The sequence below is a fragment of the Panthera uncia genome, chromosome C2, assembly GCF_023721935.1.
Source record: "Panthera uncia isolate 11264 chromosome C2, Puncia_PCG_1.0, whole genome shotgun sequence".
Lineage (NCBI taxonomy): Eukaryota > Metazoa > Chordata > Mammalia > Carnivora > Felidae > Panthera > Panthera uncia.
Window position 1 is genome coordinate 80,471,311 of NC_064810.1, and position 25,927 is coordinate 80,497,237.

Here is a 25,927-nt window from a genome sequence, read left to right on the forward strand (position 1 = left end):
TTCAGGATCCTTCTGAGAGGTAGCACCATCATTTACAGCAAAGGAAGCAGAGAGACTGGCTAAGAAAGTTATTCAGATAAGTAAGAGGAAGAGTCAATATTTGAACCCAAATCATTTTTAACCTCTACTTTAGAAGTGTGTTCCATAGCTCACACTTGAAAACTTAGGTGAAAAAAATCTCCCTCTGGATTCCAATTTCCTCATCTGTTTACTGAATGACACCAGGCGTCTCCAGCCCTTTCCACTCCTCAGGTTACAGTGTGGCGGTTCCAGGCAGCAACAACCAAAGCCTCAATCTTGCCTGCCTTTGCTGTCCTGACAAAAATGGAAGAGATTTTCCTGTGCAGCATGTGACAGGGCTTTTCACCTAACATATCTTCTTTTCATTCTTTTTTTCTTTTAAAAACGTCTCAGGGGATTCTGCAGGCAGAGAAGAGGGATCCGTTTTTGGTACATTGCTTTGAAGCTAGAACCTGCTGTTAGTTAACAGAGCCAGCAAGTTGTTATTTTTGTTCTACAATTCTTCACTGACATGGATGCTGGCTGAAATTATAAAAAAGGGCAAGGAAAGAAAACCTACATCCAGGGACATTTCAATTGTCAGAAAAATAAAAGTGGAAAAGGAAACAGTAAAAATGTCAGCTTGTTTACCACATTTCAACTGCACTCTTGCAGCTGTACACAGGAAAAGATTTTAAGTGGTTCTCTTGACATCATCTGAGAATTGCTCAACTGAAAGACTCACACCCTATCTGTGCTACAAATTTTATAGTCAGGGATTGAAGTGGCATACGTAAATACCACAAATATTTACTGAGCACCTTCTTATGTAGTACGTGCTGAAATGTTAATATCTCGGGCCAGTTTTCTATAGGCACAGCTATCTGGAGGGAAAGCACATCAGTAAGGAAAGAGTATCTTGAACCATCCTCCTTAGAATATCTTTCATATGCACCATTCAATGATCAGAATACTTGCCTGGTAAAGCAAATGGTAATTCTAGAACAATTAAAGTTCTTAGTTGCCAGGAGACTGATGCCAGGCCCAAATCCCCACTTGGCTTCTCGGGAAAAGCCAAGGAATTCTGGTGAAATGTCATTGAGGTATTTAATCAGAAAAAACTTTTGACAGCATTAAGATGATTAAAAATCAGTGTCATTTTGAGAAAACTGTTCAACAGAGAATAAACACACAGAAGGAGGAAGGTGGGTTTGTGCCTTTAAAACTCACTGTCTACAAATGAGCAAAGGAAAAAAAAAGACCAAGAAACAGACTCAACTATAGGGAACAAACTGATGGTTACCAGAGGGGAGGTGGGTGGGGTACGATGGGTGAAATGAGTGATGAGGGTTAAGGAGGGCACTTGTGATGAGCACTGGGTAGGGTATGGAATTGTTGAATCACTATATTGTACACCTGAAACTAATATAACACTGTATGTTAATTATACTGGAATCAAAATAAAAATTTAATAAATTAAAAAAAACCCTCACTTACCTTCTTAACAGCAGGATCCCCTTTGGATGGAGGACAAGGAGGAGACATTTTTACCTGGAAAAAAAAGGCAAACATTTTATTTTATTTAATGCTTATTTGTATTTTTGAGAGAGAGAGACAGAGAACGGGGGGTGGGGTGGGGGCAGTGAGAGAAGGAGACACAGAATTCGAAGCAGGCTCCAGGCTCTGAGCTGTCAGCACAGAGCCTGATGTGGGGCTCGAACTCATGAACCATGAGATCGCGACCTGAGCCGAAGTTGGATGCTTAACTGACTGAGCCACCCAGGCGCCCCAAAGGCAAATATTTTAATACACTTTTGGTTATAATCTAGTTTTATTTGACCCACACTCAAAACAACTAGAATTGGTATAACCGAGATAAAATAGAACTTTTCAGAGGAACAATGAAGAGATTTTTTTAAGCCCCTATGAAACTTTTCCAGAGATCAAAAGTCAGTAGTTAGCCAAGATTAAAATATGATTAGTGTAAGAAAAGTAGAACAGATGGTCCAGACTGGTTTTAACCAAATAGTGGGGAACCAAATAGACACAGATCTTTGTTGACAATGTTAACCAAGTGACACACTACGCAATAGTCAGCATTTCTTGCAGAGGCCAACTCAAAGTATTCTTTGTGATATAATAGCCCTTTTTAAGTAAAACAGGCACAAAAGAGTTTGATAAAATAGTGAAAGATTTAGAAGAAGTATCAGCCAAACCATAATAAAACAATGTTTAGCTCAAGGAAGAGAAGATTGATGGTATAGGGATATCTTGAAATATTTGAGGGTTGAAAGAGATTGTCAGATTAGAAAAATGAGCAAGACTCAACTACACGTTGCCTGCAAAACCCGTACTTTAAATATAAAGGCACAAATAGGTTACAAGCAAAGGGACTGCAAAGACAGCACTAGATTTCAGAGCAAAGACTATTACCATGGATAAAGAAGATCATTTCACAATAATAAAGGGGTCCAATTCATCAGGAAGACGTAACAATCCTTAATGTCCATGCATCTAATAGCTTAAAAATACATAAAATAAAAATTGATAGACTTGAAAGGAGAAAAAGATTTTATAGTTATAGATTTCCATACCCTTCTCTCTCAATATTATTAGAGAACAAATAAGCAGATAATTAGCAAGGATTTAGAAGATTTACATGATACAATCAACTAACTCAATCAGTTGGACATCAACAGAATACTCCACCCAGCAAAAGCAGAATATACATTCTTTTCAAGTGCATGCGGACCACTTACAAGCCACATAGACTATTTTATACCAATAAAACAATTCTCAGCAAACGTAAACAGATCCAAGTGATACTAAAAAGTTTCTCTGATAACAATTTATCATGGAAATAATTTAGAATCAGTAACAGAAAGATCTCTAATAAAAATTCCCAAATATTTAGGAACTATTAACCAAATAACCAATGGGTCAAAGAAGAAATCAAAAGGAAATTAGATCCTAGAAACACCCAACCTAGCAAGAATGAATCATGAAGAAACAGAAAATCTGAACAGCCAATAACGAGTAAGGACACTGAATCCATAATCAAAACCTCCCAACAAAGAAAAGCCCAGGTCCAGATAACTTCATTGATGAACTCTAACAAACATTCAAAGAATTAACACCAATCCTTCTAAAACTCTCCCAAAAAATTAAGGAGAAGGAAACACTTCCAACCTCATTTTAGGAGGTCAGCATTACCCTGATATTAAAGCCAGAAAAGGACACTACAAGAAAATTACAGGCCAATATCCCTGATAAACAAGGATGGAAAATCCTCAACAAAATACTAGCAAATTGAATTCAACAGTACATTAAAAGGACCATATACCACGATTAAGTGGGATATATCCCTGAGCTGCAAAGATGTTTTAACATATACAAATTAATAAAGGTGATATGTCACATTAACAGAATTAAGGGGAAAAAAACTCTGATCATCTCAATCGATGCAGAAAAATTCTTTGCCTTTTCATGATAAAAACACTCAATAAACTAGGATTAGAAGGAAACTACCTTCTTCTTACATAATACCTACCTTCTTACATAATAAAGGCCATGTATAAAAAAACCTCCACAACTAACATCACACTCAATGATGAAACATTAAAAGCTTTTCCTCTAAAATTACCAACAATGCCTGCTTTCACCACTTCTACTGAATATAGTATTGGAAATTCTTGCCAGAGCAATTGGGCAAGAAAAAGAAATAAAGGCCATTCACATTGGAAAGGGGAAAAGTAAAACTATTTCTATTTGCCGATGACATATTGTATATATAAAACTACAGAATCCACAAAAATATCAGTTAGAATAAACAAATAAAGGACACAAATCAGCATATAAAAATCAGTGTGTTTTTGATGAACAATCTGAAAATGAAATTAAGAAAACAATTTCACTTACCACAGCATCAAAAAGAATAAAATACTTAGGAATAAACTTAGCCAAGGAGGCAAAAGACTGGTACACTGAAAACTTTTTATAAACTGTTGCTGAAAAAAATTAAAGGAGACAAAGATAAAAAGAAAACATCCTGTATCCATGGACTGGAAGACTGAATTGTTAAGATGTCCATACTACTGAAAGCAATCTATAAATTCAAGGCAATTCTTATCAAAATCTCAGTGACATTATTATAGCAGGAATCTTGCACAGAGAGTCATGACACTGAAGCTTTTCTTCCCAGGAAGCAGCTTTATTCGTGCCGTCACTGCTCAGTTTGGTTCCTACCGAAGAACTGAGCCCCAAGCGCCACGTGGTGTAGTTTTTGTACACATTTTTTACTTCTTTGTCTCCCATATATGGTAACAGACAAACACGCAGTCTGATTAAGTGGTCTCATGTTACAAGGTCATGAGGGATGTTGTCACGTATGCTTATAGCCAGGTTGCCTTGAGGTTTTCTTTTCTTTTTTTTTCTTAGTGAGGGGACCCTACCACAGCATAACAGAAATAGAAAAATGCATCCTAAAATTCACATGGAATCTCATGGGACTCTAAATAGCCAAAACAATCTTGAAAAAACCCCAAAGTTGGAGGTCTCATATTTCCTAGTTTCTAAATTTCTATAAAACTATAGAAATCAGAACTGTGCTACTGGGCTCAAGGCATACAGACCAATGGAATAATGAGACCAGAAATAAGTCTTCACAGATAAGGTCAAATGGTTTTTGACAAGGGTGCCAAGACCCACTCAAAAGGGGAAAACAACAGTCTTCTCAATAAATGGTACTGGAAAACCAGATATCCATATGCAAGAGAATCAAGTTAGACTTTTACCTTATACCACACATAAAAACTAATTCAAAGTGGATCAAAAAGACCTAAATACAAAAGCTAAAACTATAAAACTCTTATAGGAAAACACAGGGAAAATTTCATAACACTGGATTTAGCAATGATTTCTTAAAGATGACACCAAAAGTACAAACAACAATTAACAAAAAAGTAGACAACTGAACTGCATCAAAATTAAAAATTTTTGCATACCAAAGGACACTTATAGAGTAAAAAGGCAAGTCACTGAATGGAAGAAAATATTTGCAAATGCCACATGACAAATATCCAGAATAAGGGATTAATATCTTAAATGTACAGAGAATGCTTAAAATTCAATAACAAACCAAAATACCAGATCAAAAATGAGCAAAGCACTTGGACATTTCTCTAAAGACATACAGATAGCCAATAAGCACACGAAAAGATGCACAACATCATTAGTCATTCACAAAATGCAAATTAAAAATACAATGAGATATCATCACACACATACCGGAGCAGCTGAAACTAAAAAGACTGACTACACCAAGGATGTGGAAGAACTGGAACCCTCATGTAATGCTGGTAGGAGAGTTAGATGGTACAACCACTTTGGAAAGCAGTTTGGTAGCTTCTTAAGATGATCAACACACATTTGCCATATGGGTCAGTCATTCCATTCCAAACGTATTTACCCAAGAGAAATGAAAGTATATGTCCACACAAAGACTTGTACACAAGTTTTCAAAACAGCTTCATCTGTAACAGCCAGAAACTGGACAAATGCAAATATCAACAGGCGAAATCATCAATAAGTAATGGTATATCCTTAGAACAAATCACTACTCAGCAGTAAGAAGAAATGAACTCTTATAAAAATATGGATGAATCTTAATTATGCTAATTGAAAAAAGACCAAAAAAGTATACTTCCTTGATGGTTCCACTGATCTAAAATTCTAGAAAATGCAAAATAATCTACTGTAACAAAGCCAGTCGGTGCCTTCTGGGGAAGAGAATGGAAGAACTGAGTAAGCTTTTAGTAGTGAGAGGGTCACTCTCACTTTAGTAGTGAGAGTAGTAACAGGTCTGCAAAATGACCTTGATTGTAGTGATGGATTCAAGGATACATACATGCCGCATTTGTACAATGCATACATTTGTATGCATGTATTTTATGTTATACTTTAATAAAGCATTTAAAGAAATTTATAGGATAAAGCTAAAACAGTGCTTAGAGGAAGAAATTTATAGCTTTTTATACTATCCTAGAGAATAAGAAAGGTTTAAAACGAAGGACCTATGCAAGCGAGAAAAAGAAAATCAAAGTAAAACCAAACTAAGTTGAGGGAAGGAAATAAGGAACAGAAATCAACGCAATTGAAATCAAACAAAATAACAGAGAAAATTAACAAAGCCAAAAGTTGGTTCTTTGAACATATCAACAAGACTGATAAACTCTTAGATTGATCAAGAGAATATAAATCAAAAATATCAGTAATGAAAGATATACTACTACATACTACAATACTTACACACATTTAAACGAGGCTATTATGAAAAATTTTATGCCAATAAATTTGACAAATTAGAACGACACTTTCCTTGAAAAGCAACTCAATAAAATGGATCCAAGATGAAACAGGAAATATGAATAACCCTATATTTATTAAAGAATTAAATGTTATCTAATCTTCTCATAAGGAAAACTCCCAAGTCCACATGCTTTTAGCAGTGAATTCTAGCAAATATGAAGTACACAGAGACTTATCTGTACTGATATAAAATTAGAACATCAACTCGTTAGTTTACAAGGAAAAATATAATCCTTATTGCAAGTAGTTCAACAGACAGTAGATACGATCTGTCTAGGGTGATGCCACAGAGGTAGAAGTATTAGATAAGCAACTGGATTCAAGTTCTCCAGCCCCTTCAATTCTGATGGTCTACTTCTAAGAGTATACATGCTAAAGATACTTCCTATCACTGTGCCATCAGGCTATTCAAATAGGACCATACTGCAGCCTTTTTTTTTCTTTTTCTTTTCTTTCTTTCTTTTCTTTTCTTTCTTTTTTTTTTTTTTTTTTGCCTTTCCCCTTTGACTTTCAGAATAAGTTTAGAAAACATAACCTCAGCTCAGGGGTCAAAACGGCTGGCTGTTCAGACTTTCCTTTCAGTCTGGTCGTTCAGCAGGTCTGCAAAAATTAGACTTGACAGTCTTTGCTTTAACATACCATGACATTAATACTCTGGAATTCACTACAGATGTATGATATAGCTTGCTAAACGTTATCCAATTTTAACTACGGGTATGCTCTTTTTGAAAAGAGAGAAAATAGATTTTCAAAGCAAAGTAGGTATTTAAGCTTAAAAAAATGACCTCATGAAAGAATCTGCAGATTTTTAAAAACAAGCCAAGAACTAGATGTGATGCTGGACAATTTATCTGTGAAAGCTGTTCTCTGGAGATTAAGTTAGAGAGTGTTTGAAGTGGCAACAGAAATGGTTCAGCATTGCTCATGAAAGGTCTTATTTTTCATTTAACAGGATTCCTTCTGGAAATGCCTCAGGCAATGCAGCTTCAAGGAGACACTTTAAATCCAGGTGTGCAGACACCAGATCTGGGGATATGGACGATGCATTAAGCTATGGCCTTAGTAATGCTGAACTGTGGGGCACCTGGGTGGCTTAGTCAGTTGGGCATCCAACTTTGGCTCAGGTCACGATCTCACAGCTCGTGAGTTCGAGCCCCGCGTCGGGCTCTAGGCTGACAGCTCAGAGCCCGGAGACTGCTTGGGATTCTGTGTCTCCCTCTCTCTGCCTCTCCCCTGCTAGCGCTCTCTCTCTCTCTCTCAAAAATAAATAAACATTAAAAAAATTTTTTAAATGCTGAACTTTTTTGATTTTTGTTAAAATGATTTCTGACTTAGACAAGCAATCTGATCTGAAGTTTAATAGCAACATGAATACCTTCTTTATCACTTTGTTAAACAAGCCTTGGTTTTTCTGATTACTAAAGGAATACATGTTCACTAATAGAAGTTTAGAAAATAATAAAGAGCAAAACAAAGGAAATAAAAATCACAATCTAACCACACAGCAGCAACCACTATTAACATTTGGAATCACGCTGTTTTGTGATCTTTTCATGTTACATGTTGAAAGTGTCTATTTCACCATATCAGTATTCTTCTATGATTTTTCTATGAAGCAGTCCATTCACTGTATAGATATGCTGTGACTAACTTCACCGACTATTTGGAGGTTACTAGGACATGTGTTTTCAAAAATTTTTAATTAAGAAAATGTTGTCATAAACATCTTGACACATACTCCTGATGTGTTATTTCCATCGCATATATATTTACTAAGTCCCTGCTTCAAAGGGCATAGATGTTCAAAAACACATACTGCCCATACTGCCGGTTTTTCTCCTGACAAGGAAGATGGATCCACAAACCTGCTTCCTAGAATTCTGAAATCCAAAGACTCTGAAACAAAAAAGATTTTTTTTTTTAAACTTTTGGCACTGACAGCAAAATTCAACCGGAAGTGAAGTAAGGCTATTTATAGTCTTTATTTTTCCCACATAAGTGTTTGATTATGGGATGCTGTCCTAGACTCTACTGGGAATGTTACACAATATACAATATATATACTGTATTACTTTTCTTTTAGCACTTCAAGGATGGCATTTTATTGTTTCTTTGTTTCTTGAGAAGTCAGCCATCAGAAACTTCTGCTTGCTCTCTAAACAACATTTTTTCCTATTTTGTTTAGAGCTAGGGCTGTTTGGCAGAAAGGCTGTTCAATATAGGTAACCCTTACTACAATTGGACCTTGTATTACATTTCTTTAAATACTCTTCCTGTATGATTCCTGCCTCTACTTTCTCCAGGACTTTAATTACAGGTGTTGTCTTTTGGTACCTGAAGTTGTTCCACAGTTCACTGCTGCTTTATTCATTTTTTCTCTTTGATTTGGGATATTTTCTGTTGCTATGTATTCAAGTTCACTAATCATTTCTTCTGCTATGTCTATTATGCTGTTAATCCCAATCAGTGTGCTCTGCAGCTCAGACACTGTAGTTTTAATCTCTAGATGTTCTATTGCCTCTTTATAATTTCCATAACTCTATTGAACAGGTCTAGTCTCTCCTCTAGCTTCCTGAACATATGGAATACAATTATAATAACTGTTTTAATGTTCTTATTTACCAATTCTATCATTTGTGCCATTTCTGGGTCTGTTTCAATGGACTGCCTTTTTTTTTTTTTTTTTTTTAATTTTAGAGAGAGCTCACTCGCATCAGGAGGGGGAGAAGGGCAGGTGGAGAGACAGATCATCTTAAGCACGCACCATACTCAGCATGGAGCCTGATGCAGGACTTGATCCCATGACGCTGGGATCATGACCTGAGCAAAAATCAAGAGTAGGACACTCAACCGACTAAGCCATCCACGTGCCCTAAGGATTGCTTTTTTTTCCCCCCCAATATATGAAATTTATTGTCAAATTGGTTTCCATACAACACCCAGTGCTCATCCCAAAAGGTGCCCTCCTCAATACCCATCACCCACTCTCCCCTCCCTCTCACCCCCCATCAACCCTCAGTTTGTTCTCAGTTTTTAAGAGTCTCTTATGCTTTGGCTCTCTCCCACTCTAATCTCTTTTTTTTTTCCTTCCCCTCCCCTATGGGTTTCTGTTAAGTTTCTTAGGATCCACATAAGAGTGAACACATATGGTATCTGTCTTTCTCTGTATGGCTTATTTCACTTAGCATCACACTCTCCAGTTCCATCCACGTTGCTACAATGGGCCATATTTCATTCTTTCTCATTGCCACGTAGTACTCCATTGTGTATATAAACCACAATTTCTTTATCCATTCATCAGTTGATGGACATTTAGGCTCTTTCCATAATTTGGCTATTGTTGAGAGTGCTGCTATAAACATTGGGGTACAAGTGCCCCTATGCATCAGTACTCCCGTATCCCTTGGGTAAATTCCTAGCAGTGCTATTGCTGGGTCATAGGGTAGGTCTATTTTTAATTTTCTGAGGAACCTTCACACTGTTTTCCAGAGTGGCTGCACCAGTTTGCATTCCCACCAACAGTGCAAGAGGGTTCCCGTTTCTCCACATCCTCTCCAGCATCTATAGTCTCCTGATTTGTTCATTTTGGCCACTCTGACTGGCGTGAGGTGATATCTGAGTGTGGTTTTGATTTGTATTTCCCTGATGAGGAGCGACGTTGAGCATCTTTTCATGTGCCTGTTGGCCATTTAGATGTCTTCTTTAGAGAAGTGTCTATTCGTGTTTTCTGCCCATTTCTTCACTGGGTTATTTGTTTTTTGGGTGTGGAGTTTGGTGAGCTCTTTATAGATTTTGGATACTAGCCCTTTGTCCGATATGTCATTTGCAAATATCTTTTCCCATTCTGTTGGTTGCCTTTTAGTTTTGTTGGTTGTTTCCTTTGCTGTGCAGAAGCTTTTTATCTTCATAAGGTCCCAGTAATTCATTTTTGCTTTTAATTCCCTTGCCTTTGGGGATGTGTCAAGTAAGAAATTGCTATGACTGAGGTCAGAGAGGTCTCTTCCTGCTTTCTCCTCTAGGGTTTTGATGGTTTCCTGTCTCACATTCAGGTCCTTTATCCATTTTGATTTATTTTTGTGCATGGTGTGAGAAAGTGGTCTAGTTTCATCCTTCTGCATGTTGCTGTCCAGTTCTCCCAGTTAAGAGACTGTCTTTTTTCCATTGGATGTTCTTTCCTGCTTTGTCAAAGATTAGTTGGCTATATGTTTGTGGGTCTAGTTCTGGGGTTTCTATTCTATTCCATTGGTCTATGTGTCTGTTTTTGTGACAATACCATGCTGTCTTAATGATTACAGCTTTGTAGTAGAGGCTAAAGTCTGGGATTGTGATGCCTCCTGCTTTGGTCTTCTTCTTCAAAATCACTTTGGCTATTCGGGGCCTTTTGTGGTTCCATATGAATTTTAGGATTGCTTGTTCTAGCTTCGAGAAGAATGCTGGTGCAATTTTGATTGGGATTGCATTGAATGTGTAGACAGCTTTGGGTAGTATTGACATTAAGGATTGCTTTTTTTAAAGAAAAATTTTTAGAGCAGTTTCGGGTTTGCATCAAAATTGAGAGGAAGGTACAGAATAGCGCATACATCCCATGCTCCCACACCTGCACAGCCTTCCCCCTTATCAACATCCTCCACCACAGCAGTTCATCTGTTACAACTGATGACACATTACACTGACACATCATTATCACCCAGAGTGATATAAACCCAGTTTATATTAGGGTTCACATTTGGTGTTGTTGCCTTCTATGGGTTTAGACAAACGTGTAATGACATATGTCCACTACTGTAATATTACACAGAGTATCTTCACTGCCCTAAAGTCTTCTGTGTTCCATTTATTCATCCCCCCTCCCCACTGGCCCCTGGCAGCCACTGATGTTTTTACTGCCTCCACAGCTTTGCCTTCTTCAGAATGTCATACAGTTGATTTTTTCCCTCCTCTTTATGACTTGCATTTTTCCTGCTTTCTTGCATACCTGGTAACTTTTGATCAAATGTCAGACATTGTGAATTTTACCTTGTTGGGTCAAATATTTTTGTAATCCCTACCATACTCTTGAACTTTGTTCTGGGATGTGGTTAAAATACTTGGAAATAATTTGGGGCACCTGTCTAGCCCAGCCAGAAGAGGATGTGACTTCACCTCGGGGTCGTGAGTTCGAGTCCCATGTTGGGTATACAGATTACTAAAAAAAACAAACCTAAAAAAAAAAAACAAATACTTGGAAATAATTTGATCTTTTTTAGGTTTTAAGTTTTGTGAGGTGGGATCAAAGCAGCCGTTAGTCTAGGGTTAACTTTTCCCTCAATATGATGGTCAAGACATGACTTAGTACTCAGTGCTGCCCTGTGAAGGATGCAGTGTTCCAGGCTGGCATTATTCCTGGCTGTATGTCAATCTGGGGGTACTGCTACCTCTAATCCTTTTATGTGGTTCTTCTTCAGGCCTTGAGTGTTCTGCTTCCTCACACATGAGTGGACAATATTCAACTTAATACTGAAGGTTGTCTTATGCAGGTCTCTGGGGCTTTTTCCCTGTGCAGCTCTTTCCTGTTCATACTCTGTTCGGCAACCTCAAGCCACCTCGCCTTCTCTGGACTCCAGCTCTGCCTCCTCAACTCGGAGAGACCAGTGAGCTCTGCCTCAGTTTCCTCCTCCCTGTGCCATGGCTAACCTTTCTGCTAGCAGTATAGTAAGGATGATCCTAGGGCTTACGTTATTTGTTTCTCATCTCTCAGGGGCCACACTTCTTCACTGCTCAATGTCCAATGTCTTGAGAACCACTGTTTATAGATGTTGTCTATTTCCGCCCAAGAACTCCAAATGCATCCTGTCAGAAATTGAAGTCCCTATATTACCTTTTAAATAAAAAAACTTCTCAATTCTGAAACCTATCTTGTCAAAGGGATCTGGATAAGGGATTGTGCACTTGTACAAACATACCTTCCCACTACTAATGATTAAAAAGTGTCTGCCTCTTCACATCCTTAACAATATAAATGCATATCTATTTTGAAATGTGTGCCAGTTTATTGTGTATTTTTAAAAATTAGCCAGTTTAATAACTTAAAAAAACGGCATCATATTGTTGTTTTAATTTGTATTTCTTTGATCACTGGTAATGAAGTTGAACGTTTTTTCACATTTCATTGAACACTATTATTTTTAAATGTCACTTGCCCACATTCCCATCAAAGCTTTAGTTCTACGTAAATACTGGAAACACTTTTTGGGTACTATTGTTATCCTCTGGTCTTTTGGACATAAGCCTTTTCTGGATCAAAGTGAAGTGTGCAAACTTTCAGGGCTTTAAGCATCTGTTAAACCACTCTGGCAGTGGTGACAAGGGAGGTGCTCACAGAGATGTGACTGTCTATCCATTTTCCACAATCACAGTCAATACATTACATGTGTCCTCTGTTTCAAACCCTTCAATGTTTCCTACTACTTTAAGAATAAAAAGTAAACTCTTCACCAGATCTTCCAGGCTATTCAGGACATGGCCCTGCCTACCTCTTCAACCTCATTCCTTGCCACACTCACTCTTTAGTTTCTATGTTTCACCCACTGATCTTTTCTCAGTTCCTTGAACAAGTCAACCCTCTCCTCAGTTCCTCTGTGCTTGCTCTTCTCTTGCTTGGAATATTCTTCACATGGATGGTACTTTCCTGTCCTTCAGATCTTAGCTTAAATATCACCTCTGCAGATGGATATTCCTGGACCACCCTCCAGAGTAGGTTTCCCTCATGCTATTCTTCCCATAACATTCTATTCTTTCCCGATAGCACTTACAACCTATCACAATTTGGAGTTACACATGCAATTACAGTTTGCTTACAATTTAATTATCGTCTAGCTCTCTTCCTATATGGTAAGCTACGTAATGGTAGGGAATACATTTTCAGGTTTTTTATTGTTGTTGTTCAGTAATGTATACTCAGTCCCGAAAATATAGCATTTGGCCCAAAGTAGGCATATGTTAAATACTGGCTGAAATAATGAATCACTTAATACTAGGGTATAATAACAAGATTACTGGAAAATGGGCAAAAGTCTCCTCAAAGAGATTCATTTAAATTAGAATCATTTATCACCTCTCTGCACATCTAAGATACATTAACCCTCATTTCGCTTGTAAATTTAAGTTACAGGATATTCTTTTGAGAAATGCTGCTATCACCAGATACTGAAATTTCATTGTTTAGCATTTAATTGGAATCTAATGTTTATAATGGGGAATTGACACTCTTTAAAAACGACAGATGAACACAGGGCATTAATACCAGTGTTCTGATTTCATTAAGCAGCTGGTAAAACAAATCTTCAATTTATAGTGGGAATCCAAATTAAATAAGAATTGGACAATGGTTAATAGAAAATTATGACCAGTGAGCCCAAATAAATGTCATGTACTGAGTAATTTCTTTGAAGTTGTAAATACTCTCCTCTGACATTATTTATAAATTTACCCCAAAAGACAAAACATTTTCTTAGACAACTCTCTAAAAATCAAAATATAAAACCAACCCCAAGTACCAAGAAAAGTATCAGCTTATTTCATTTAATTCTTTTCTGTTCTGATGATTAAAGAATAAATAGGCAGTTATAGGTTTATTTTGAGTCTTCTTCTCATGTATTTACCTCTTATAAAAAAAAATAAACAAAAAAACCCACCTCTGATATTTGACTAATGTACCTGCCTCTCTACCAGTAAGAGATGATTTATCCAACTCTGAAAAGTTATCAAGCAATACATTATAAAACTTTCTGATAAGTCTTTAAATGTTGCTGGCACATAAAATGTGTTAGCTTACTACCAGCTCTCAAGAATTCTAAGCATGCAATCTAGTAAATCTTCAATTATGTTTCTTTGAATTTGCAGCATGTTGTCTGTTGATCAACAATTATTTTAAAAATGAATACCAAGTTAATTTCTTCTATTGCTCATCAGTGCCAATGAAGATGGTTTTCTGCTACTATAAATTTGATAAAGGAATAGGAAAAGAAAATTTAATAACCCAAGAAAACTATTACATTATATTATATAGCAATACCATTTGTTGAGAAAATATAGTAGAATGATAAGTACTTCAGTTGAAATTAATTCTCCAATGTATGTCATCTGTGGGTAATACACACAGAAAACAAAACAGCGAATCAGAGAGACTTACAAGGTTTATTTGCGGACCTCAACACTTCAGACTAAGCTTTGTAAACCTGAGGCAATGATGGAGATAAGGAAGGAAAGACGGAGTCATTTTTCTGGCTTGTAAAGAGTAAAAGTAGTTATTCCATAGGAGAGCAGGCTTCCTGGGGGAATAACTCCCCTCATGTCTGTGCCAACCCGTTTGGAGGCAACCAATCTGTCAGAGTTATTGCTTATATATACTGACCAGTTGTGCAAAAAAGACATGAGGTAAGGAGCAGAAGAAGACAGGCCTTCTCCACCAAAAATACAGTTCTCAGGGTAACTGTTCCATCTTGTTGAGCCAGAGTTAGAAAATGACCATGGAAAAAATTATCCTAGGTCTTGGAAAAGAATGAAACAAAAAGGGATTTGACTGAAGGATCATAGAGGCAGTGAGAAGGTTCAAATGCATTCAGTATCTCCTGGGAGTAGAGAGCAACATGTGGAAACTGACTGGCAATCTCAACCTGATTTTGGAGTCACTGGGCCCTCACCTCTGTGATCCTCCCTGCACTGGCTAGGAACTTAATGACCAGGGTTGACATTTTTCAAAGGAAATTGAGAGCACAAACTACAACTTTCATAAAATACAATTTAATAAAAACCATCATAGACAGAATTAGTATTTTCATTTAAAATTTTCTTATAATTAAAAATGGAATGGCTCACACGTGGTAAGAAATCTTAATTAGCACAGCCAATATGGTATGGATGTATTTTAAAAATCAGCTTTACCAGGTTTCAATCAAGTCAGAATGCTAAAAATAGGAACAGGCTGGAGGTAGGAAAATTGGGGGTGATAATGGTCCTATAAAACCTTGAGTTCAAATATTGGCCTCCCTTCTCTGAGCTACATCCAGTTCCTATAAAATAGGGAATATATCACTCCCATAAAATTGTGGAAACTAGCATAAACACATCTTCAGCATATATTTGATAAATTTAATTTTCTCTTTCCTTCTTGTGTTACCAATCCACTAGATCTTTTTACAGTATCCTAGTAACACAGACAGCTAGAAGAAAATTTAAGAAATCCCAAATAGTTCTTACTCTAGAACTACTGCTTCATATGATTTGAGAATCATTGCTTCATTATTAGCAAGTATCAAAGATTTAAAAAAATTTTTTTTAAAGTTTATTTTCAGAGAGACAGACAACGGGAGTTGGGGAGGAACAGAGAGAGAGAAAGAATCCCAAGTAGGCCCTGCACTGTCAGCAGAGCCTGATATGGGGCTCAAACTCACAAAACCATGAGATCATGACCTGAGCCAAAACCAAGAGTCAGATGCTTAACTAACTGAGCCACCCAGAAGCCCCAACGAAAGATTTTCAAGAGGATCTGACTAGTAATCTTACTGAAGTTTCCTGAACAATGAAAAAATTGAGTCATCTCTCTTCCCTTCCAGAATGGGATTGCCTCATACAGCCTCAGAAGTAAAGCTGCCTTTGACATGTAGGTACAACTTCAAGATAATTTACCTTTTCTAGATGTCGTGAGAGAAGGCAGGAGGAAAGTCAATGAAATAGATTACTATCTTTCTTCACTGTATGAGGTGTGGGGATGCTGGTACAAGGCAACCAATGTACTATAAATGGCTTCAGGATTCGACACCTATTTAGGAAAAATTTCTCAGCAAAACATGGAATAAAAAATAACTTCCTAAAACATGATATAAAGGTTACACACTAAATGTCTGTGGTTAACATTAAACTTAATGATGAAAAATTGAACACTTTCCCCCTAAGATCAGTAACAAGGCAAACAGGTCTATTCTTATCATTCCTATTCAACACTGTACTGGAGGCCAATGTAATAAGGAAAGGAAAAGAAATAAAAGGCATAAGATTGGAAACAAAGAAATAAAAGTCTTCATTTGCATATGATCTGATTATCTATGTAGGAAATACCAAAGAACCTATAACAAAAATATTAGTACTAACAAGTAAGCTTTGTAAGGTCACTGGTCACTGGACACAAGATCAATATATGAAAAGAAGTTGTATTTCTGTATCCTAGCAATGAACAATTAGAAAATTGAAATATAAAACTGTAAAATATATATCAAAAGAAACTACATACTTAGAAATAAATCTTAGAAACAAAACATGCAAGATTTACATGCCAAAAACTATAAAGCATTGGTGAAATAAGTCAAAGAAGATTGAAATAAATTGATAGATATACCATGTTAATGGATTGGAAGACTCAATATTAAGCTATCAACTCTCCCCAAATTGATTGATCAACAGATCCAACACAATCCCAATAAAATTCCAGCATGACTTTTTTTGTAGAAATTGACAAGCTGATTTTAAAATTTATATGGAAAAGCAAAGGGATTAGAACAGCCAAATGTTAGTAAGAACAAAAACTTGGAGGACTCACAATACCTGATAGATTTACTATAAAACTACCATATTGGAGAAAGGATAAATAGGTCAATGGAAGAACAGAAAGTCAAAAAACAGACCTGCACATACATAGTCAATTGATTTTTGACTAAGATACCAAGGCAATTCAATGCAAAAGAATGAACTTCAATCCTATCTTGTACCCTAGTAAAAATTAACTCAAAGTGCATCAGTGGTTGCCAGGGATAGAGAGTAGGGGGAAATACTGACTACAAAGAGATATGGGGGACTTTTGAGAGTCAGTTATAACACTGCTCTATATCTTGATTGTAAAGGTGGCTGTCAACACTCTCAACAATAGCCAAATTGTGGAAAAAGCCTAAATGTCCATCAACTGATGAATGGATAAAGAAATTGTGGTTTATATACACAATGGAGTACTACGTGGCAATGGGAAAGAATGAAATATGGCCCATTGTAGCAACGTGGATGGAACTGGAGAGTGTGATGCTAAGTGAAATAAGCCATACAGAGAAAGACAGATATCATATGGTTTCACTCTTATATGGATCCTGAGAAACTTAACAGAAACCCATGGGGGAGGGGAAGGAAAAAAAAAAAAGAGGTTAGAGTGGGAGAGAGCTAAAGCATAAGAGACTCTTAAAAACTGAGAACAAACTGAGGGTTGATGTGGGGTGGGAGGGAGGGGAGGGTAGGTGATGGGCATTGAAGAGGGCACCTTTTGGGGTGAGCACTGGGTGTTGTATGGAAACCAATTTGACAATAAATTTCATATATTAAAAAAATACAAAAAAAATAGCTAAAGATAAAAAAAAGATGGCTGTCAAAACTCACAAAAGGTAAATTTACTGCTTGTAAATTATGCATTAAAATACGTAATAACATGCATAAAACATAACTATTTTTTAAAACAGGAAAAAAAGGTCTATTTTAGCTGAGGACTATCTAGAAAGAAAAACATTAGTTGGTAATATCCAAGCAGTTATATGCATATAATCACAAGTTGGTTTATGAGCAGGATAAAACTGAAAGAGGAAAAAAACTGAAGTGCCCCAAGATGTGACTTAAGTATTTGCATAAAAAAGGTTCCCTCATCTGCATTTGGATGCAGCTTGGAAACAGGGTGGAAATCATAAGATCTGTCTTTCCTTCCCTAAATGCAAACAAGGAAGCATTTTAGATGACCAGTTAATGAAATTTTCAATCTGGAAACCATACTGAACATCTTTACCTGTAATGTCCTGCCAAAGTCTCTAAATTCAACAATGACTTCTCTTATTCCCAAGTATGTTCTTTGTTTATTGCTTTCTACCTCAGTAAATGATACCATCATCCACCGGTTGTTCAAGTAAGAAATCTGGGTACTAATTTTGACTCCTCCCTCTGTCTTACCTGCCCCATCCGTTTTATTACCAACTCCTGATAATTCTATCCCTCAAATATAGCATCTCTGCTATAAACCAGAAAATAACATGAAACTGGAAGTTGAACGTGACTGGATGACAGGGTGAAAGAGAGTGGTCTGAGATGCAGCTGGTGAGGTAAGCAAGGACCATGTTAACTGTTCTGATGTCTCTGCGCATCTCAAACACATCTCAAATAGGTACTAGTTTCTCCATCCCAACTTCTATCATTCTAGTGTAAGTTACCACTTCTTTCCTCCAAATTACTTCAGTGTTCTTGGGTCTCCCTACATCTGTTCTTATTTCCCTTTCATTTTCTACACTGCAGTTAGAGTGCTCTAAAAATATCGCTCTGAAAAAAAAAATGCTATTCTGATCAGATATTATTCCTTCCTTAAAACCCCTTAATACACTTTCTTTAGCACAAACATCAAAGTAATTAATATGGTCCCTGTTTACTACAGCAGCCTCACCTCATACCACTCATTTTTTCATATTCTTGATCCAGTCATGCTCAATGTCTAGCTTCACAGCAGAGAGGTTATGTCTGTTCTATATATATGGTTCCCTCAGTCTACAGTATCCCTCTTTCTACCCACCATTGAACCTAAACTTGTCTAGCTTGTCTCTTTTCCTTCAGGGGAAGCTAACATGGCACTTCCAGGAAGCCTTCCATGATTTTTCATGTCTACTAAGTCCACTCACTGCCTGCTCTTACAGCATAGTTCATCTCCAAGTACTTGTGGCACAATAAAAAGATAAATATTTGGTCTTTGTCCCTGGTTTCTGGTACATAGCTCCTTAAACTCCTGGAATCTCCTGAGTGATAAGAGTGCCTTCTGTATACTAATGAGATGACTGGTAGCTGTGGATGCCTAGATTGCTTCAAGTTGGGGGCTCGTCATTACAAAGATCAGGTCATGCTTAGAGGCTCTACCCTCCCCTGCTTGCCCTTCATCCCCAACTTCTAGGGAGGGGAGAAGGGCTAGAGATGGAGTATAATCACCAATGGCCAATGATTTAATCAATCATGGTTACATAATGAGACTGCCACAGAAGCCCTGAAGCAGCCAGGTTCAAGGAGCTTCTGAGTTGGTGAACACACTGAGGTACTGGGAAGGTAGTGTGCTGGGAGAGGACAAGGAAGAACCCTTCTCCCTCCATACCTTGCCCTGCTCATTTTTTCCGATGTCTGTTCCTGAGTTGGATCCTCTTCTAAACAGGCAAATATAAAGTTCCAGGAGTTGCTCCTGGTGCATTGTCAAACTGCTGGGGGATTGGTCACGGGAATCTCTGACTCTGCCAAGTCAGACAGAAGGGTAGGTAACTGGACATTCCATTTGCAACTGATGTTTGAAGTAAGGGTAGGCTCATGTGAATGAGCCCTTGAACCTGTGGAATCTGACGCTAACTCCTGATAGTCAGTGTCAGAATTGAATTACTGGACACCCAGCTGGTGTCAGAGTACTGACAGAATTAGTGTCAGACCTGGTGTTGGAAAAGATACCACGCATTTGGCGCCAGAAAGAACTTGAGAATACTTATTCAAAGTCTGTTTGTAACTTCATTGGTTGTGTACTCCATGAGACAAATTCGTGTCTACCACTATACCCCCAGCATTTAGCACAGTGCCTGGCACACTGTTTTGTACATACTTGACAAATATAAATGAACGTCTACCACCAGAGTATAAAAATTCTGAACCGTTATCTGGGAGAAACTAGGTCAAAGTTTTTTTCTGGGTCTACCTCTGACGCAGCACTGAAAGCTGACAGAACATGGACAGAAGATCAACAGGTTCCACTTTTCACTAAGTGATGTTAAGGCCAACTACAAGGTGGGGGCACAGAGGAAGGAGCAAGAAATGGCAACCGTGACACCTCTTCTCACTCCGAAGAGGAAATAAATTGAGAATAGAATAATGATCAAGTGCTGGTCCTAGCAGCGGCTCCTCCTCCACACTGGGCCCCTCGTGTTGCCAAGTTCTGTTCTCCCAAAAGTTATTAAGCAGCAGAGTTCAAATGCACCACTGCCTGCTTAAGAAGGAAAAAAGAAAGGCTGTCAAATGAACAACAGTTGTATCTAGTCCATGAGTCGAACTCCAAAGGCAATGACAAATTCTCAAATGAACACTACTGCATCAAGTTCTTTGAAGAAAGTTACCCAGCTGAGAGAGCCACGCACAGAGCACATGTGCACTTAGCTTGTCCACTGGTCCCACTGAAGAGGGACAGCTCTGCTCTCGAGCACACAGGTAGCCATCAGTACTTGCTGACCTCTTACTTTGTCAAAGGCTTAAGGAGGCTCATGTATGTACATCCCCCCCGCCCCCTTCAAGTGGATCTTAAACTTCTTCAGAGAAGAAAATGTCTTCTGCCTTTAAAATGTCTTAAATCCCTATTTTCAGCGTAGGGCAAGGAGGAGAAGTTCTTCAAATACTAAATAGAACTGAACAGAAGGTGTCATGCACTAGATACCAACGAGGTAAAGTTGCTGAGGTCTACAAGAAAAACGAGGCCAGGCCCGAAAGACCCTGGTAAGAAAAGACTATCTCCATCTTGCCGTGAAAACAAGTCTTACCTGTGACGGGGCTGTCTTCCCCTTTTTAATTTCAGATGAATTTTCACTTAATTTCCCTGCTTTGTTACTTGAGCTGCATTTGTAGCATGTCCATCTTGTCCGCCCCTCAGTTTCTATGGTGCACTCTTTGTTTTGCAGACAGAATGAGTGATACAAATGGCCACAGCTGCAAAATAAAGGCAACCAATTTGCACTTTTCCTTAACATAAAATCTCCAAACATAAGCTATGCTAGAGTGTATTTATAAGTGGCAAAGACTTCCGGTAAGTTGTAATACACTGACTGTTGTATAGTTAAGAAGAAAGGAAATTTATTTGTTGCCGTCCTCTCTTTTTTAAAATCCAGACTCACGTATTTGCACACCTACGTTGGGAGCAGGAACAGAATCACAATTCTCTTGACTACAAACCACGTGGGAGATGACTTGAACTTCTGTTCGTTTCTCAAACTATGAAATGTTTTTAGCAAGTATGAAAAAAATGCAATTGGGGAAAGCCCTAATGATTTAAGTAGCTTGGTAACAACATGAGTGGTCTGCCTCATCAAATCCAAGGCAACAGTTGTGATTTGATTAATACAAAACTGTCAGGGCTGCAGTAATTCTTACACTATTCCTAAGAAGAAACTCCCTGCTGATTGCTAAGTGAGCCTCCCTAAAGTGAGTGTTGAGTATAATTCTCTGTCATCTTTACTGATTGCTCCTCAACTCTCCAGCCTGAAATGTTGGACTACCTCAGAAGTCAATTCTTTTCTATAGTCTTTACAGTCTTTCTCTACTTTTTTTCTTCTAGAGCTACGCTTGCTCTTTCAGTGATTACTCCAGTTCCATAGCTTTAAAATGCCACCTATGTGTGGATGGGATATCTTACAGGCATCTTAACTCTAACATGTGTCAAACCAAATTCTTGATTTCACTCTGCTCTACCCCAACTGCATTGCTCTCATCCAACCTTTCCTACCTCAACAACTACATTCTTCCAGTTTCTCAGGCCAAAAAGTTTGGCATCATCCTTCACTATTCTCTTTCTTTCACACCTCACATGCAATCTATAAACAAATCTTACCAGCTCTACCTTTAAAATATGTCCAGAATCCTACCACTTCTTACTTCATTACTACCACCTTGGGCCATCTCTCACTTGGATTACTGCAATAACCTAAATGGTTTCCCTGCTTTCACCCTTGAACTTCTGTAGTCCATTCTCAACATAGCAAAGAGATCCTTAAGACACAGGCCAGACGTCAAACCTATCCTCAAAACCATCCAATGGCTTCTCATCTCAGAGTAAAAGTTTAACCCTTTATAATGACCCAGTTGCTATATAATTTGGCCTCTGTTCTTCTGAAGTCAACTGTTATCATCTTCCCTTTCCTTCACTCTGCTTCGCCAGCACAAGCCTACTCACTCATTACTCTCCAAGTATGTGACCAAGCTCTAGCCTCAAGGTGTCTGCCCTTGCTGATCCTCTGCCTGGGGCACCCCCCTGATACTGCACGGCCACTTCCCTTAGGTCTCTACTCAAATGTCACTAAACTAGTGAGACTTTCCCTAGTTACTCTTTAGAAATTAGTAGCTCCCAACATTCCTTTACACCATATTTTATTTTATTCATGGTAATTATTACATTTTTATTAATTTTTAAATTGTTATTAAGTCACCTTAACAGTGATGCCTTCCAAGACTACTCTGTATAAAATGTCTTCCCCCACCAAGCACTCTTTCGTGGGCTTTTTGTGTGATGAGAGCTTCTTTCCCTTCCAACTACCAAATCTGCTAATCTTCCTGTGTCTATACTAATAGAAGTTATAACACTTACATAGCTCTTGCTATGTCAACACGATTACAAGTGTCTTATGTAATTTATCTCATTTAATATTCACAATAAGCTAAGAAAAAGGTACCATTATTATCCCAATTTACAGATAAGGAAACTAAGATGTAAAGAGATTAAATAACATGTTCAAAGTCTCACAGCTAGCAAGTGGCAGAAACAGGATGGGAACTCAAAAAGCGTGGTTCCAGAGTCCATCTTTTATTGCCTTTACACCATATATTCTCCCAAACCCTAAGCAGAATGTAAGGTCTATGAGGGTGGAACTTTGCCCTGTTTTGTTCACTGCTGGAAAGACTGACTAGAGCTGTGTATCCACATGTATACCTGCCTGGTAATACCATACATGTCGCACACTGTATGTGTAACATTTCCTTCCCTTGATTACCTAAAGACAATGATTTCATCCGCCATTTCTTGGCGTCTCTTGTACTGCTGCAAACAAATAGAGCAGTAATCCTGCTTGGGATTCAGTCCTCTGGTGACTGAAGCTCTCAGGTTACACAATGACCAATGGAGATCTTGGTTTAGAAGGCTAGTAGTTGTTTCCAGCAGAGTCTAGGAAAGACCAAAACAGAAACCAAACACACAAAAATGGTTCTTTAAGTGAAAGAGATGGGAGGAGGTGAATGAGGAGAGACACTTGTTTGGTTTTTTACCACAAACAATTGAAATTAGAATATACTATCTGGGGCACCTGCGTGGCTCAGTCGGTTAAGCGGCCGACTTCGGCTCAGGTCATGATCTCGCGGTCTGTGAGTTCGAGCCCCGCGTTGGGCTCTGTGCTGACAGCTCAGAGCCTGGAGCCTGTTTCAGATTCTGTGTCCCCCTCTCTCTGACCCTCCCCCGTTCATGCTCTGTCTCTGTCTCAAAAATAAATGTTTTTTTTAAAAAAAGAATATACTATGAAGGCATAACATTAATAAAAACAAACCCTAAATACTCCCAAATTTAAGTGGTTAACTTTAATGTGCAAGAAATGACAAGGGCATACATCGAGAGTCTCAAAATATTTATTAAAAGGCTATCATTAGTTTCTACTGAGAAATGTGTGCTCTGCCATTCTGTGGCTTAACTCAGCACTGATGGCTTTCGAATGACTAGATAAATACAAACCTATTTTTTAATTACATTTTTCTAATAAGTTCCCTCTGAATGGCTCAAAGTGTTACAACAAACAACCAAAAACCCCGATTTTTTTTTTTTATAGAAACTGCATCCATGGCAATATTTCAAATAACCTTTCACTGAAAAAGCTGATGGCCGTTCCTCAGTTTTCATCTCCCTTGGGCAGAAAGATCACATTTTCCTGATCAGCACTTACAAGTCATTTGAATCTACTTAAGACTGTGACATCTGTCAGTAAGTCACATAAAGACATTTTCATAGCTATCACATTAAGTCTTTTTAATACTTTGTGTGCTTATGTTGCTTACATACTCTAATTCTCAACATTCATATCTATCATTCAGATGTGCAGCTGGGCTCTTTTTTGTCAGTCCCAAAGGGGAAGACATACTGCCCATCCTCCTTGCTATAAGCCTAGTCCTTTAATTTTACCTGTAATGGAGAATTTTTAGGTCTAACAGTCTTACCACTGTAATTCTTTCCAATCAACCCTATCTTTTCCTGCTCTTCCAAAGTTTGCAAACATTTTCTGCCTTGTTCTCAGCTTCCCTTCTGCCAACACGGAGTGCATGCCTGCAGGGGTATCTGTTTCACTGGGCTATGCTTGGCAAAACTGTAGTTCTTCATCACCCTAAGAAAAGCTCTGTCACCCCAATTTTTCTTTTTTTCTCTCAGATTATTAAAGAAGCAGATACTGTATCTACCATACCTAAATGGTGCTCTTCTTAGGTGGCTTCATGAGTCACTTTGAAGTATACTAAGAAAAAAATCTGTATACCATGGTGGCTCCTACTGAGAATCAATGCTATAGGCAGTTTTGAGTTAAACAAAGACTAATGACCACTTTTGGTTAGTGGCAATCATCTGCTTCAGAACGTTTGAAAGAAAATTCATTTAATTTTATTTTGCAATTTCTATACTCATGCTGACTCTTCCTTTTCATGGTTACATTCTTCCATTCAATTATTTTCCAGAATATTTCTCACACTTTTCACTTAGAAAAAAAGAACTGTTCCATTCCCAATGAATAAAATGAGTCCAAATTTGATACATTTCCACATTCTACAATATCTCTGTGTGTGTATATACATATTAATTAAGGCCAAGAGATTTATAAGCTTTTAAAAAGCATACACTTCAATCTACCAAACTTCCATTAAATAGGAATTTTTAAAGAAAAAGTATGGGTGCAAAGAAAAAAGAAATAGCTTCTTTTTACCTTAGGACAGCCTCAGAAATAGAAAGCTTACTTGTTCATAGTTAAAGGTATCCAACATTCCCAGAATGAGTCCCTGGATTTCTCCAAGTTTTCCTTTTCCGTAAACTGGATCCTAATGAGAAAAAAGTTGCAAACGTGTAATTTTGTTCTTGATATTTTAAAATCACTTTAATATATAAGTTATCAGAAAGAGCCAAATACTCAAGTACTTTTCTACAGTCACAAAATATTTATTCTTTCATGAACCTTCCACTAGAAATGTGTATCAGTCTCCCTCTGTCCATCATAAATATTTTGAAAAAAAAGATAAAATAAAATTTAAATGATATGAGCCCCTTACCTAATAATCTTTGTGCAAGTGTAATTAAAGTTCACCCTGGTTTTGTTTCTGCAAGAAGCTTCCTCTCCTTCTTTATATTAAACATCACCCATGCCTCTTTGAGCTCTTATTTATCTGCTACATTAAAACTGATGTCCACCTGAATGCCAGAATCTGTCCAACAACCCCTTCTATGACCCACACCTGGCCCCCTCCTGGCTCCCACCAACTAAATCGTTTCAGTTTAGGAGATTAATTTTTGGATCCAAGGAGCAACTTTCAGTTTTTTAAAGCTTTTTTCAATAAAGTCACTACTGATCAACAACACATACTCAACCAATCTCCCCTTCACTGCTTTTCCTATGGGGTATGCCAAGTAACTTGTTTAGTAGGTACAATCTGGAAAAAAAACTGAAATGTATAAAAACAATTCAAAAAATAGACACAAAAAACTGAAATCCAGCCACACAGAGATAAACACTGTTGATATTTTGATGCACATTTTTCCAGTCTTGTTTCT

The 25,927-nt window shown here is 37.7% G+C and overlaps 1 protein-coding gene across 4 annotated transcripts in view; it reads right to left on the reverse strand.

Annotated features, from left to right (window-relative positions):
- The window catches only part of VPS8 (VPS8 subunit of CORVET complex), a 249,831-nt gene that overhangs the window by 36,276 nt on the left and 187,628 nt on the right, over positions 1–25,927 (reverse strand). For all 4 annotated transcript variants that reach the window (XM_049628447.1, XM_049628448.1, XM_049628449.1 and 1 more), the window contains 4 exons: positions 25,120–25,200; positions 23,130–23,299; positions 20,910–21,075; positions 1,498–1,551 (listed from right to left, as the gene is read on the reverse strand). In XM_049628447.1, coding sequence (XP_049484404.1) covers positions 1,498–1,551; positions 20,910–21,075; positions 23,130–23,299; positions 25,120–25,200 — 471 coding nt within the window. The remainder of the gene's footprint in view (positions 1–1,497; positions 1,552–20,909; positions 21,076–23,129; positions 23,300–25,119; positions 25,201–25,927) is intronic.